A 15,268-nucleotide genomic window follows, 5' to 3' on the forward strand; every position below is an offset into this window, starting at 1 on the left:
TTAGACAAGCTGTTATAGCCCTCCCTGATGAGGAGCTAGAGGGAGAGATCCCGCACTAGGAGAATATGCAGTGTGGTGAGGGTTACTGCTCAACTTTGTAAAGTTCATGGAAGGTGTTCCCAAGCAGGTGAGAGCCAGCCCAGAAAGATGAATAGGAGGCACTAAGGGAAAGAGATTCCTTGCAGTGGGATGAGATTAGACTGGAAAGGTGAGCAAAGGTCAGATTTTGCAGGGTCTTTTAAGGCATGGAAGGCATTTGTACTGTTACCTTAAAGGAACTGGAAGGAGAGCATTAATGATCTGTAAGTACAGACTTGGTGTGAATCCCCTTTATTCCTTGAAGTGTTCTCCAACAATTGAAATCCCAAGTGATTTTTTCCTTTGATTTCCAAAGCAATTACTGGCTCTCCTTAGCAGCCTTACCCTGAATTCATGCACAGTATTTTTTATCACATCCAAGTATTATATTTTGGGCTGGAATGTCCAAAATACATAACATATTTCTTTAAAAGCTCCTTATATTTAAGTATAATTGTTCCTCCAGTGAAACAATGTCACTTTCTATCACCCCTCTTATGTGCATCAAATTGCGTTGTACAACCTGAAGTGACCACTCAGACACAAAATTCACATGAAAAGTGAATGTACACTCAGTGGTAACATAAACTAATTTTATACATTAATCAAACTTATGTGGCATACTAGTGATGGGCAAGTTTCCCTGGTGCTTGGTGTTCAAGGAGAACCATTGTTCTAGGATGTTACCTAACTCTAGCAACCTTGACTTAATGCAAACTCATCAAGGGCAAGGACAGTTATACATATTTTTATTTATTTTATTTTTTTTATAGAAACATGAGTTTAAGATTTTATTTATTTATTTATTTGAGAGACAGAGCGAGAGAGTACAAGCAGGGAGAGCAGCAGAGAGAGAGGGAGAAGGAGAAGCAGACTCCCTGCTGAGCAGTGAGCCCTATGTGGGGCTAGATCCCAGGACCCTGGGATCATGACCTGAGCCAAAGGCAGATGGTTAACCAACTGAGCCACCCAGGTGCCCCAGTTACACATATTTTTAAATTCCTCACAATTCTTAACATGATGTTGGATGTAGCATAAGGATTTACTTGAATTTTATGATTATTTTTATGACTGGGTTACTCTTTTTTAAATTATGAAATATGTCAGGCATCCAAAAATGTATAAAAAATAATATAAAGAACACCATTTTTTCTAATTTCCAGAGTAAGAAATAAGACATTATAACGATAATTGGACCCCTGCTTTACCGCTCCCCACTAAAAGATAACCACTATTGTGAATTTGGTATTATGTAGGTGGTGTTATACATGCTTTTACTATAGTTGTGGGCAATCATAAATAGTAGGTAATATTGCTTCTCAGGTTTTAAAATGTTGTATAAATGATGTCATAATGTATCGTTCTGCAACTTCTTTTGTTTCAATATTATCTTCCTTATTTGTCCACTGTTTATAGATGCAGCTTTAGTGTACAATATACCACATTTAGGACATTTCGGTTGGTTTCAACTCTTCACTGAAACACACAAGGCTGTGAACATGTTTTCATTTGGTTCATCTTGTACATGTGTGAGAGCTTCTACAGGCATATAGATCTAGTAGTGGGACAGCTGGGTTGTAGGATATGTGCATCATCAACCTAACGAAGTATTGCTAACCTGCTGTTCAAAGGCAGAACAATCCACACTTCCATAAGCAGAGTGTGAGTTCCTCTGGCTTCACATTTTTGATAATGTTATTTTCATATTTAGGGATCTGATGTATTCCTCATACATACACTTATACACATGTGTACGTATCAGGATTCTTAGGGAAAAACAAAATTTTATTAAAGAGTAGAGTTTGCTTTAGATCTTCCCAGAGAGTAATATGTGGGTACTTTAAAATTTTTGAAAGCCTAGCTTTAATTGATTGGTATATTTTTAAATTATTCAAACAAAAAGAGTAATGTTAAGGAAAATTATGTGGGATAAGTACAAAATTGCCAGTAGTATTACCCTATTAACATAGTTGCTTTTAAAATGCACAAAATCTACTCACTTGGCAATTACTAGTTGCCTTGACCAAATTGAAAGATTTAAAAAATGAATTCACTATTGGCTTATTTTACATTATATATATATATATATTTTTTTTTTTTCCCCAAATATGTTCAATCCTGTACAGGTGTTTCAATGGGCCTGAGTTAGAACAGGTAAATAAACATGAACAGAATACACTTCCAGGTCAGACTTGCTTTTATTCTAGAACTTGTTTCTTGTTCCATTATAATTCCCAAGAACAGCTCTGGTCATATAGAATATTCATGCTTTTCTATAAATTTTTTTTCCCAGCAAAAATCAAGTACATACAAAGCAAAGCATGCTAAAATGTAAAACAAATGATCACAGCACAAAACAGCCATTCATGAAATTAGCCTCATCTCACATTTTTCTTTCTCACGAATTCCATTCTTTTCTGTGTTCTGGTAAAGAGCAAGCATTGACTGTGGTGGTAGCAGCTTGCCAGGTGGGTTTTACAGGGCACTCAGGGCTGGATGCACCAGGAGAATTGTACCAGAATTGAAGAGATGGACATGAGTTTCTCATTCTATGAAGAGATAGGAGCCATTCCTAGGAAATTCTAATTCTAACTGCTCTTTATTCAACTGCCCAATTTGAGATGTAGATGTGATGAAAATTATGACAAAAATCTTCTTTAAGCAGATATATCATCATATTGCCACCTGAACCATGCAGAGCTGTCAAAGAAAAGATTCAGTTAACTTTTCCTGGTCAGTTATCACAGTTCGCAGAAGAAATGAAATCATTCCTTGTTTCTCAGTTCTGCTTGTTGATGTCTTCACTCAGAAAAGTCTCCCTTTCAGATTTGAAACAGAACAAAATTAGCACGTTATTAGCCAATTGGTTTCATGAAAAGTTCCTGCCCCTCACCACTCCACTTCTAACAGATGATTTATAGTTTCTGGTTAGAACCACATGGAATTACACATTGCCAATGGAGCGATCTTCCTTTTCTGCTATGATCACCTTGAGTCCTCACCACCTGCAAAACATAAAAATATGAATTGTTCTTAATGTCATGGGATTTGTTTATAATGTTCCCTCTAGACCCCTCTTTTGTCACATATGAATTGAACACACATAGTTTTGCCATTTTCAATAGTCAAAATAAAAGGGTGATGCGATGATATATACAAATGAGCAACATATAAGTAGAACTATAGATATGCTTCTTCCTGGAAAAATGTTGGTACATTCATCATCTGAAATTCCACACTTAGCACATTCAGTGGCTGGTATCACTGATTCAGAGCAGGAAGGAATGTGCAGAGCTAGGACTCTGCCCAGAATCCTTCTAATCTTCTTTTTAGCATTTCCAGGACAACATTCCTTCTCTTCCTATCCCTCTTCCCCTCTCCTCCCTAACCACCCTTGTGTGAGTTTTTGCTTCAGCATCGGCACCTACTATTCTTAGGAGGGCTGCTATCCAGCCACTGGAGTGGCTTTAATCACATATAGCACGAGTGCCTAGGAATTCACAGCCACTGGCTAGTCGATGATCTACTAAGAGAGTGAGAAAGCCCAACTTCTTTGTCTCAGGTCAGGATGACTCTGCAGCATAACCCAACATGCCGTTATATCTGCATGTAGCAAGCTGAAGCTGTAGTTGATGGTACTTTGCCTGAGATGACACCCTTGTCTGTCTTCCACTCCTTCTTTGTCTTGCTTCCTCCGTTCCCTTTCAGTTTCTCCTGTGAGTGAGTGCCATCTCAATAAATCACATGCACACAAATCCTCACCCCAGGTTCAGCTTCAGGGAACCTGACCCAAAAGCAGGATATGAGAGATGATCCCACGTACTTGTCTTCAGACTTACTTACATACCCATCTCAAAGGAAAACCATCATGTACTCTTGCCTTGCGTATTTTAAAGTTAACATCTAATTATTTTTTCATTATGAGTTTAAGTATTTGAAAAGGATGTAATTTGTGACATATTATAAAAACTCACATTTAGAAATAAAACTGTCACATTTTTCTTTTAATTTACCCAATAGAATATATATAGCACAGTGATTTGATAGCACCATTTTCCATTTAAAATATTATGTAAACATGCTCATGGTTCAAAGTCAGATATTTTGTAGTGTTCATTTTTCTCTAAACATGTATTTCCATTCCACTTCCCACACAGAATTTCATTTAACTGTAATATATTTAAATGCTTTAAAATCTTTTATTGTTTGCCTAATCATAATCCTCTGCAAAAAATATATTTAAGCACATGCTTTTTATTTCCTATGACTATAAGCTTCTATGTGTTAACATTTTTTTGGATTACCACATTGTTTATAAACAATTCCCATGACATTAAGTGGATGGATTACCACTATAATTTATCAAAACAGCATATATATTTAAATTTTGGTAATTCTACCAAAACAAAAGTCAAAAATTTTATTGGAAATGCATTTCTTATTGAGATGGATAGTTTTTGCCTATTGCTTTTACTTACTACTACAATTTATTGTTAGAGTGAGGCATAGTTTAATATTAATTCTATTAATATTTATTGTTATAGATTTAAGTACTGATAAATATTGTTTACATAGACAAATGGATTTTGAAGGAGTTTTATTATAGCAATACCAAACAAATCTTTGAATTCTGAGTTATGTGCCAAAAACTACCCAGTAATCTTTCAAAAGGTTTTTTTTACAAAAGAATCTGTTACCCAGTCACTGGATAACATTTTCTCACTTCTGGGAAATGTACCCAAAAACACTTCACTAAACTTACCAAATGGCAATTAATAATACCAGTTATTCTTTCACTTACAGGTATGGTGTTTAACCTGAGAAACTAAAATATGGCTGGAAAATCTTAATATTGATAAATAAAGCACACTTCACATGTATGCTATTACTATATTTTTTGATAAAATAATAATTCAAATCAAAACCACATTGAGATACCACCTTACACCAGTTAGAATAGCAAAAATTGACAAGGCAAGAAATAACAAATGTTGGAGAGGTTGTGGAGAAAGGGGAACCCTCTTACACTGTTGGTGGGAATGCAAGTTGGTACAGCCACTTTGGAAAACAGTGTGGAGGTTCCTCAAAAATTTAAAAATAGAGCTACCCTATAACCCAGCAATTGCACTACTGGTATTTACCCCAAAGACACAGATGTAGTGAAAAGAAGGGCCATATGCACCCCAATGTTCAGAGCAGCAATGTCCGCAATAGCCAAACTGTGGAAAGAGCCCAGATGCCCTTCAACAGATGAATGGATAAAGAAGATGTGGTCCATATATACATTGGAATATTACTCAGCCATCAGAAAGGATGAATACCCAACTTTTACATCAACATGGATGGGACTGGAGGAGATTATGCTAAGTGAAATAAGTCAAGCAGAGAAAGTCAATTACCATATGGTTTCACTTATTTGTGGAACATAAGGAATAGCATGGAGGACATTAGGAGAAGGAAGGGAAAAATGGGGGGGGGGAATTGGAGGGAGAGATGAACCATGAGAGACTATGGACTCTGAGAAACAAACAGGGTTTTAGAGGGGAGGGGGGAGGGGGGATTGGTTAGCCTGGTGATGGGTATTAAGGAGGGCACGTACTGCATGGAGCACTGGGTGTTATACGAAAACAATGGATCGTGGATCACCACATCAAAAACTAATGATGTATTGTATGGTGACTAACATAACATAATAAAATTTAAAAAAATAATAATATTTCTTATGATCTGTTTTATATATTTTTTCTTCAGAATTTTGCTGCTCCAACTTAGCTCATTCTCTTAATGGGACATATCCCCCAATATAGCCTAATTAGCAGAACTAGTCCTTACAGTAAAACCAATCAACACCTCTTTCAGTTGGGAGATTTGGTCTTCCAATCGAAATAAGTATGTTACTGAGGGTCTCTGTGATGACATCTTACTTATGATTCCATTCCAAGATAGGTAAATGATTAAGGGTTTTGCTATGATTTTTTTGGCCTGATGAAACAACGCTTGCTGTCCATCGATACTTCACTTATAGGCTCTTTGCTTTGTTCTCACGGATTTCGCGCTTAGAAGAGATGTATCTTTTGCCAAGATCAGGGAATGGAACAGGCCAGATTACTAAATGAGACTTATCATCACTCCTACCATCCTCACTCTATAATATACCTGAATTCAAAACATCCAAACATGAGTTCAAATATCTCATTTCTAGCAACACATTTCTTCCTTAACAGAAACATGTACAGGATGGGAAAGACCTGAAGGCTTAAAGGAGGCCTGCAGATCCAGTATTTAAAATGACTCCTTGTTTGACAACATGCTCCCCACCCCCTATCCTGTGCCTCCCTAGGAAGGTTTACATTTGGGAAAAGCACATAATCAGATTCAGAATGGCTGAGAAAGGGATGCCTAGCTGGCTCAGTTGGAAGAACATGCAACTCTTGATCTCAGGGTTGTGAGTTCGAGCCCCACGTTGGGTGTAGAGATTACTTAAAAATAAAATCTTAAAAAAAAAGGATGGCTGAGAAATATGCCCTTTTTTTTTTTTTTTTGCATGAGTTGGGGGAGCATTTGTAAAAGGGGATACAGGAAAGGAGACCCTCCATGATTCCTCAGATAGAGACATTCTCAGGTAGACAGAGTCCTTTAGACAGACTAATTTTTAGAAATCCTTGCCCTGGGAAGTCTGTGGGTCTCTCAGTATGAAAAACACTAGCCTTCCCAAGCTCCTCATTACACAAATAAGAAAGTTGAAGACTAAGGCAATCAGGTGACTATTTGAGATCACAAAGTTAGTTGGTGACAGAACCAAAATTAGCATCCAGATCTCCTCATTCCCAGTCTGGCATTCTTTCCACCATGGCCATCAACTCTAATGTCATTTGTCATCATCACTGTCATCACTGTCATCATCATCATAATTTTAAAAAATAGCTAACATGTATTAAGCTTTCACTCTATGTAAAGTGCTGTTTAAAGCACTTCACATCTGTTTAGTGATCACATTACCCTACAATGTAGGCTCTATTATTATGTCCATTTTACAGATAGGGAAACGGAAGCTCGGAAAGACAAAGTAATGTGCCTACGATCACATGACCAGTAACTGCAGAAATAGGAGTCAAATCCATGTCCCCATCCAGTGATCCCTGGATTCACTCTTTCAACTACTGCTTCCCAAAGTGGTTTCTGTAAAATACTAGTCCAATAAGATGTTCCCTGATACAAGAGTCTGTGGTCATAGTGGTTTGACTATAGCCCCTCTCAGAATCACAATGAAGATTAGCCCAATAAAGGCATGAGAAGTCCTGCAAAAATGATACCTACTTATCAGTGTTTTACAGGAAAATTTCCCCCCCAATTACCTATTAATATTTAACGAAAGGACTCCCATTAAAGAAGACTCATTTAGGCTCAATATTTGTAACACTAGGTCAGTGACTCTCAAACTCTAGCCTGCATCAGAATCATCTGGAGGGCCCCAACCCTAGAGTTTCTGATTCAGCAGGTCTTTGGTAGGATTCAAGGATCTGCATTTCCAATGACTTCCTAGATGTTGCTGATGTGATGGTCCAGGGACCGGACTTCGAGAAACACGGCACTTGATATTAGAAAAATAAAGACAAAGAAACAAGCCCTAAATTGGCATAATGGGAAAAGGAATACAGTTATACTTTTTAAAAATTCACATTAAAATCTTGCAAATGTACATTATAATGAGCAAAATAATCTGTAAATTAAGTTGATGGATAAAATCAAAACATCAGAAAAATGAACAGGCAAAAAGAAAAGCCCACTCTCTTTGGGAAAACAAAGCATATAAAGGCTGATCATTCTTCATAATGGATTTTTATTTTTAATTGTCAAATATATTACCAGACTTAGATCATTCGTGTAGGATAATACTAGCTGATTATGTACCAAGCACAGTGTGTATTTTGACCTTCATATGTATCATCTCCAACCTTTCAACAACCCAGATAACGATTTTTTTTTCAGATAAAGATTTTATTATCTTTTTTCCATGGATTAACTTTAAGGTGAATTTGTGTTCTATAAACATAATTGTAGGGTATAAATCTTTGTGACAAAATGGTGTTGGATCAGGTGCTGTGAATATTCTTTGGTAAGACACTTTTAGATGTCTGCAGCTTCCATTTCCTTATCTATAAAAAGATACAGGACAACTCACTGATTTCTAAAGTCATTCCAGTTTCAAATTCTAATCTTCCATGATTCCAAGAAAGAAGCCAAACTAACATTTCCTAAAGAGACTCAGACTGACTTCAAGGAGCAGAGCTGGCCAAATGTCACCAAATCAAGTTGTTGGCTAGAACTCTCAGAGGGAAATGAGTAAAGAGACTTCTAGATGTAGGATATATAATTAAGTAGAAAAATGGAGAAAACTTCTGGAAGAAAGAAATTTGGAAGGATAATAACAAACAAGAAAGGTCTCGGTAATGCTCACTTGATAATCCTTTTGAATTACCAACCTTATCATTTTCAGCAGCCATCTCACCTCAAGATATCTAACAGGACTGATTGAATAGAAATCTATAGCAGTGTTTTTCAAATTTATATGCACATTGGAATTTCTCTGGGGCTTCAAAAAACAAAAAAAAAAATGGATGCCTGTGTCTCACTCCCAGAGAATATGACCTAAGTGATGTGAAATGTGAGCTGGACTGTGGAATTGTCAACAAACACCCAGGTCATTATAATGCAGAGACAAGCTTGGGAAATGCTGATTTATAGGGTTCCTTCCTGTGATTATGTTGTTAATTATATGCCCTGCTGTGGATTGAATTGTGTGCCCCCAAATTCATATGTTGAAGTCCTATCCTGCACATGACTATATTGGATATAGGGCCTTTAAGAAGGTGACTAAGGTTAAATGAGGTCTTAAGGATAGAGACATGATCTGATAAAAGTGGTGACCTTAGAAGAAGAAGGGACACTAGGACCGTCTCCACCATGTGAAAACAGCAAGAAGGTGGTTGTCTGCAAGCCAGAAAGAGAGCCCTCATTAGAAACCAAATTGGCTTATGCCCTGATCTTGGTCTTCCCAGCCTCCAGAACCATGAGAAAATAAATTACTGTGTTTAAGCCCCCCAGTCTATGGCATTTGTTATGGTAGCCTGAGCTGAATAAGATAACCCCTCCTACATCTACCCTCTCTATCTCAGATCTGATTCCTTCTTCCAGTATTGGGAGAGCACACTAAATCAGGACCTGCCAGACCAGGGTCAAGTCCCAGAAAGGCACTAAACCTATTTGAGTTTCAGTTTCTCCATCCAAATATGAGGGGTATTATTTCCTGTCTCCTACACAGGGTTTTGGAGGGAACTCAATGGGATCATTTATATGAAATTACCTTATAGATAATATGGCTCTGTACATGGGTGAGCTGCAGCTGGTACATGCCACTTTGTCTCATTCAACCAGTCTCCCTTTCCAATCCCCTCCTTGATTTCCCTCTTGGATCCCCTCCTCAGTATGTTCTCTCAGCTGTCTGGTCCTTAGTCATTTGGCCTCACTCCAACTCCCTGGTTCTCCCATCACTGCTTTCCTTTAGCACATGTCTGTTAGCAACAAATCCTCTTAGTTTTCCTTTATCTAGAAATGTCTTTATTTTGCCCTCATTCCAGAGGGCTATGTTCACTGGATATAAAATTCTGTGTTCCGAGTTCTTTGATTTCAGTATGTGAAAGAAAAAGATGTTTCACTGTCTTTCATCCTCCATGGTTTCTGATGAGAAATCTACCATCATTTGAAGAATTGTTCCCTTCTTTTGTAATATGTAGATTTTCTCTAGCTGCTTCAAGATTTTTCTTTTCTGTTTTCAGCAGTTAATGATATGTCTTGAGTGGGGTTTTAAACTCTGTAAAGTTATATCTTCTACTAATTTGGGAATTTTTTGTCCATAATTTCCTCGAATATACATTTTCTTCTAACTGAATCTAACTTCTTTTTCTTTCTGCTTTCCTTCTAGAACGCCAATGAAACAAATGTTGGCCTTCTGATATTATTTTATAAGTCTTCAAGGTTCTGTTCATCTTCAGAAATCCCTTTCAGATCATATAATTAACATATCTTCAAGTTCACTGACTTTCCTCTGTCATCTTCCTTCTGCTTTTGAGGCTGTCCAATGATTTTTTTTTTTTTAATTTCAGACACTGTATATTTTTTCACTTCTAAAATTTCCTTTCAGTTCCTGTTTCATTATGTCTATGTTTTTTTTTTTATTATGTTCAATTAGCCAACATATAGTACATCATTAGTTTTTGATGTAGTGTTTGTTTGTTTTAAAGATTTTTAAAATTTATTTGACACAGAGCGAGTGAGAGAGCGAGCAAGAGAGAGAGAGTGCAAGCACAAGCAGGGGGAATGGCAGGCAGAGGAGAAGCAGGCTCCCCGCTGAGCAGGGAGCCCGATGCAGGGCTCAATCCCAGGACCTTGGGATCATGACCTGAGCCGAAGGCAGACACTTAACTGATTGAGCCACCCAGGCACCCTGTTTTAGATGTAGTGTTAAATGATTCATTAGTTACATATAACACCCAGTGCCCATCACAACACATTTCTGCTGAGAATGTCTTTCTGTTCATTTCAAGTTGTTTGCCTTTATCTCATGGAGTAGAGTTATCATAGCTGCTTCAATGGCTTTGTCTGTTGGTTGTCTTTTCCTTTGAGAATAGTTCACATCTTCTGGTTCTCTGTATGTTGTCTAATTTTAGATTTTATCCTGAACATTTTGAATATTATATTGTATAGACTCTAAATTCTAGTATGATTCTGTGTAGAATTTTAATTTTTTTTGTCAGCAGACAATTAACCTGGTAGGTTCAGAAGGCAAGTGCTGTGTTACCTCCTGTGGGCAGTGGTTCCATCCTCAGTTTAATGTCCAAAGCCTGTCCTGGATCTTCCTGTCCTGGATCTTCCCCATCCATGCACAGCTTAGTGGAGAGCCCAGGGCGTATGCAGCTCCCATAATTAGAATTATAGGACCCCCTTCTCCAGTTCTCTTCTCTCTGGGGCTACCCCCACATGCTGGGCAACAGGGCCTCTCTTCCTAGTTCCTCTGGCCAGAAAAACAGGGTTTCCCTTTAGTTTTAGCTAGTTAGTCTTCTACTCAGCTCCAAACTGTGCCCACTTTCAGAGCAAAACAGTGGGTGAAATAGTGAGAGGAGGGGTGCCTGGGTGGCTCAGCTGGTTAAGCATCTGCCTTTGGCTCAGGTCATGATCTTGGGGTCCTAGGATCGAGCCCCATATCAGGCTCCCTGCTCAATGGGGACCCTGCTTCTCCTTCTCCCTCTGCCTCCCCCCCTGCTTCTGTGCTTTCTTGTGCTCTGTCAAATAAATAAAATCTTTAAAAAAAAAAAAACCATGAGAGGAAAGAGAGGGAAAATGGGGATTTCTTCCACCACCTCACTGACAAACAAGGGCCCCTTTTCCTAGTTCTTCTGCCCAGAAATATGAGGTTTCTACTGAGTTTTAGCCTCCTACCCCACTGCCATCACACAGTTCAGGACTGGGGTCTGCCCTCAGCACAAAGCCACAAAAGAAAACAGAAAAGAAAATGAGAAACTTCACTAAAATCTGCTTTTTGTTACCTTTCAGAGATCTCAGGTGGTTGCTTTTTGTATTTTCTCCAGAGTTCTCAGTTGTAATCAGTGGGGGAGAGAGGCAATATCGGCTTAGTCCATCTTGAGGCTAAAGTAGGCTTAGTCCATCTTGATTGGAACCACATATTTCATTGTATTTATATTTGATTTTCCTTTTCTTACACTTCTCTCCCCTTTCTATATTTTTCTATATTTCCTCTATCCTCATCTCTCCTATTTTCCATCATTTTGCTGATCTTGTTCAATATCTATATACTAGCTATACCTACAATTATACCCATATCTAATACATATAGTATAGATGTGTATATGAAGTATTGATGTATATTACATACTTACATAGCATTGTACATATATACTGCATACATACATGGCATTTCATTATATAATCTTGCCAAAATTTATTTATCATACCTGCTGTTGGACATTTTTGTTTCCACTTTGGGGCCACTACAAAAGTGCTGTTATGAATATTCTAGTACATAACTTTTGATGAATATATATTTTTCTGTTGAGAATATACATTAAAGTTGCTAGTCATAGTATATGTATACTTTCAGCTTTAGTAGACACCCAAGAATATTTATTTTAAAATAATTTCCCATACAGTTTTGATACACAGCAAAAATTGTGAATAGCTACTCTAGAGCCTACTATAGCTTCCTGTTCTCCATCTTCCATTTTCCCTTTAGTTGTGGGTCCAGAACCATCACCTCACATTGCCTAAGAAGCTGCCCTCAGCCTCCAAAGAAGTCTCAAAACCACAGCAGCCTTGTCCATTCCAGGCACCAGCTAGAAGCGCACATCTCAGAGCGGGAAAGCCTAGGTTACTAAGGGAGAATGCAGACCCTCAAACACTGGAGGCTTGTTGCATAGCTCCTCCCCCCCTGCATTTTGCACAAGGATGCAGGGCTCTGCTTGCTTACTCAGGACCGGTGTGGTCCTTGTTCTCATCCCTCTCCTGTCTCCATTTCCTGACCCTACACCAAACATCTATACCTACTTCCAGTTCTGGTTTTGTCAACACCATTGACTCCCTTTTTTGCCTTTCTAGAGTTATATCTTGTTTGCCTCCTCATTTTGGGAACCCCTTGCAGCCCTAGATGATAGGCACTTCTATCCTGTCATTTCTACCTGTCCCAGTGAGTTATCCTTGCTCATCCTTGCTCATCCTCCACCAGGGGAAAATCCAAACAAAAGTACTTCAGGGTCTTCAATTCTATTGTACCCAAGGTTACCTTTTTTATCTTGTTGTTTACCATCTGCTAGAGCTGGCATTTCTTCTGAATGTGCCTCTTCTTTATCGTTCATCAGTTCTCCAGTTGAAAAGAGCATGTATAACTTTTGGATCAAATCAGTAGTAGTCTCAGAACCATTACTAGGATTGTTCCCTAATACAAAGAAATGCTGCTCCTGGGAATCAAATTCATCAAACAGCTCACTGTTTCCTGTCTCTATTTTATACACCTCAGGAATAAAGCTAAGGTGACAGAGAAAAGAGATGAAAAATACATTAGCCAAGCCCCTTGCAGAATTAAATGTAAAAACAGGCAGATATAGAACAGCAATAAATTTTATGCATGTGATTGGAATAGTCCAAATAGTTTGTGGATGAAATCTGACTCAGGGGCAATTTTTTAATATTCCAAAGGGAAATTAGAATGTTGTATCAGTGGTTTAGGACTCCAAAGCAATCTTATTTTCACCACTGAATTTTTATTGAGTACTTAGGGTTGTACTTTGCAAAATCAAACATAAGAGAATCCTTCTTACCAGTCTTCATATGGGTTCTGTTTTTTAAATGGCAAATGTTTTGGTTGCTTTTGTCATTTTTTATCTTTTGGGTTTTCTTCTGCTCTATGTGGTACCTAACATTTGATGTTATAAGTTTTCTGTTTTGGCAGTACCCAATATTAGAGTGGTGTTATATAAGGTATTACAAAGAGCCTTTTTTTTTTTTCATAAAAGCTACAGAAATGGGAACATGGTTCTTTCTAATATGGGTCATATTCGATCTGCTATTAACTCCAGATCTGTGAGTCATCACAAACCAGGAGTATTTTACACACACACACCCACACACACACACCCCCCTACATCCCAACCAAACTTGCATCCTGAAAACTAAAGCACCATTCATTTCAAATTATTTTTATAAGGACTGTTTCCAACTGTAATATTACCCAAACTGTGAATTTGCCAACTCACAATACATTGTTTCCTGAGCCAACATTCTCTGGATTGGGAGAGGTGATGTTAACACACTTGGGTCTCAGATCTGCAGGGGGATATTTGTTGATGGCACCTGGAGAAAGAGTGGGCTGGTTAATCTAAATGTTACCCTTCTATATTCTATTGCCCAAAGTCAGTTCATCTTTTCCTGTGGTTGGAGGTGTCTTCAAGAGCAAATTAATTTTATAAGGTACTCGGCAAAGTAGGCACCCTCTGATATTTGTAATACCTCATTGGCAAAGTCAATGAGATACAGCAGTGATTGAGTCAAAAATTCTCAAGCTCTGTATTTCACAGGCTTGTGATACAATTCAAGGACATCTTTCAATCCCTTCTAACATCTATTTCTATTCCTCTAAAAGGAAGATCTTTCCAGAAGACACATTGAGCTATTGTAATTGTCTGCCCTATTTATCTTAGGGTTGGAAGAAGGCATCATTTTTTTTTTTTTTTGCAAGTGACAAGCCTGCTACAATACATATAAATCTTGATTTCCAAAATTCCTGAGGGTTACATGAGCCCTGGGGCTTTGTGAGTGGCAGCAAATCTGCATCTCTGTTATTCTCTGGTAAACTCGCAGGAGCTGCAAATAACTATTCAATGTGGCCTCTGCCTCACTCCTAATCCCAGCACAGGCCAGAATTTGCTTGATGTCACAAGCTCTCAGGTATACTACTATACCCATGTCTAAAATTGGAACTCATGGACAGAGGCTGGGGCAGTCACTCTCAAAGCCCCACTATAAAAAGACATGCTTAAGACCCTGCTTGGCTATGCCTGAGCCAGTTGTCTGGGACAAATGCTCTAGAAGAGATTCATGCCCATGGCTCAAAAGAATTAAAGTCATAACCAAAGGTAATTTACAATGAAAGATAAAACAGAAGTCCTGGAGTAGATGGAGGGTGATGGTAGTGGGGTATTACTGATTACAGCAGTGTACTTCGTTAAGCGTATAGGAATTGAAATATGGTTTAAAGAACAGGAGCACAGCTCTGGGTTCAGAATGCATGGGGCTGAGTCTAGAATTTGCCAACTCTCAAACTAAGTTTTTGAGCAATTTATTTAATGTCTCTGAACCTTAGTTTTCTCACTTGTAAAATGGAGATACTAGTACTTTCCTTTGAGGGCTGTACTGAGGATTAAATGATATAATCCATTTAAAGAAGTTGGTACATAGTACCAAGTACGTAGTAAACAGATTAGGGTTAAAAAACACTTTCTACCTACATGGGGGTTTTCTGGCAAAGACCTTGACAGTGCAGCAGTAAAGTTCAAGGTCAATAAGACCTGATATTTTTCTCTGGTTTTCTCACTGCCTCCTACTCACACCTTAGACTATACCA

General features: G+C 38.1%; 1 protein-coding gene and 1 long non-coding RNA gene across 2 annotated transcripts in view; both read right to left on the reverse strand.

The window, feature by feature from the left end:
* Positions 1-2,257: 2,257 nt before the first annotated feature.
* On the reverse strand, positions 2,258-3,253 carry LOC144379949 (uncharacterized). Its single transcript, XR_013443552.1, has 2 exons — positions 3,182-3,253; positions 2,258-3,083 (listed from the first exon to the last, which is right to left on the reverse strand). It is a non-coding gene; the product is annotated as an uncharacterized LOC144379949 (long non-coding RNA).
* A 4,952-nt stretch (positions 3,254-8,205) lies between these two features.
* The window catches only part of COL6A5 (collagen type VI alpha 5 chain), an 88,952-nt gene continuing 81,889 nt past the window's right edge, over positions 8,206-15,268 (reverse strand). Inside the window, exons 38-40 of the mRNA XM_078061080.1 lie at positions 13,902-13,998; positions 12,932-13,173; positions 8,206-8,234 (exon numbers count right to left, since the gene is read on the reverse strand). Coding sequence (XP_077917206.1) covers positions 8,206-8,234; positions 12,932-13,173; positions 13,902-13,998 — 368 coding nt within the window. The remainder of the gene's footprint in view (positions 8,235-12,931; positions 13,174-13,901; positions 13,999-15,268) is intronic.

This window comes from Halichoerus grypus, chromosome 1 (genome assembly GCF_964656455.1).
Source record: "Halichoerus grypus chromosome 1, mHalGry1.hap1.1, whole genome shotgun sequence".
Lineage (NCBI taxonomy): Eukaryota > Metazoa > Chordata > Mammalia > Carnivora > Phocidae > Halichoerus > Halichoerus grypus.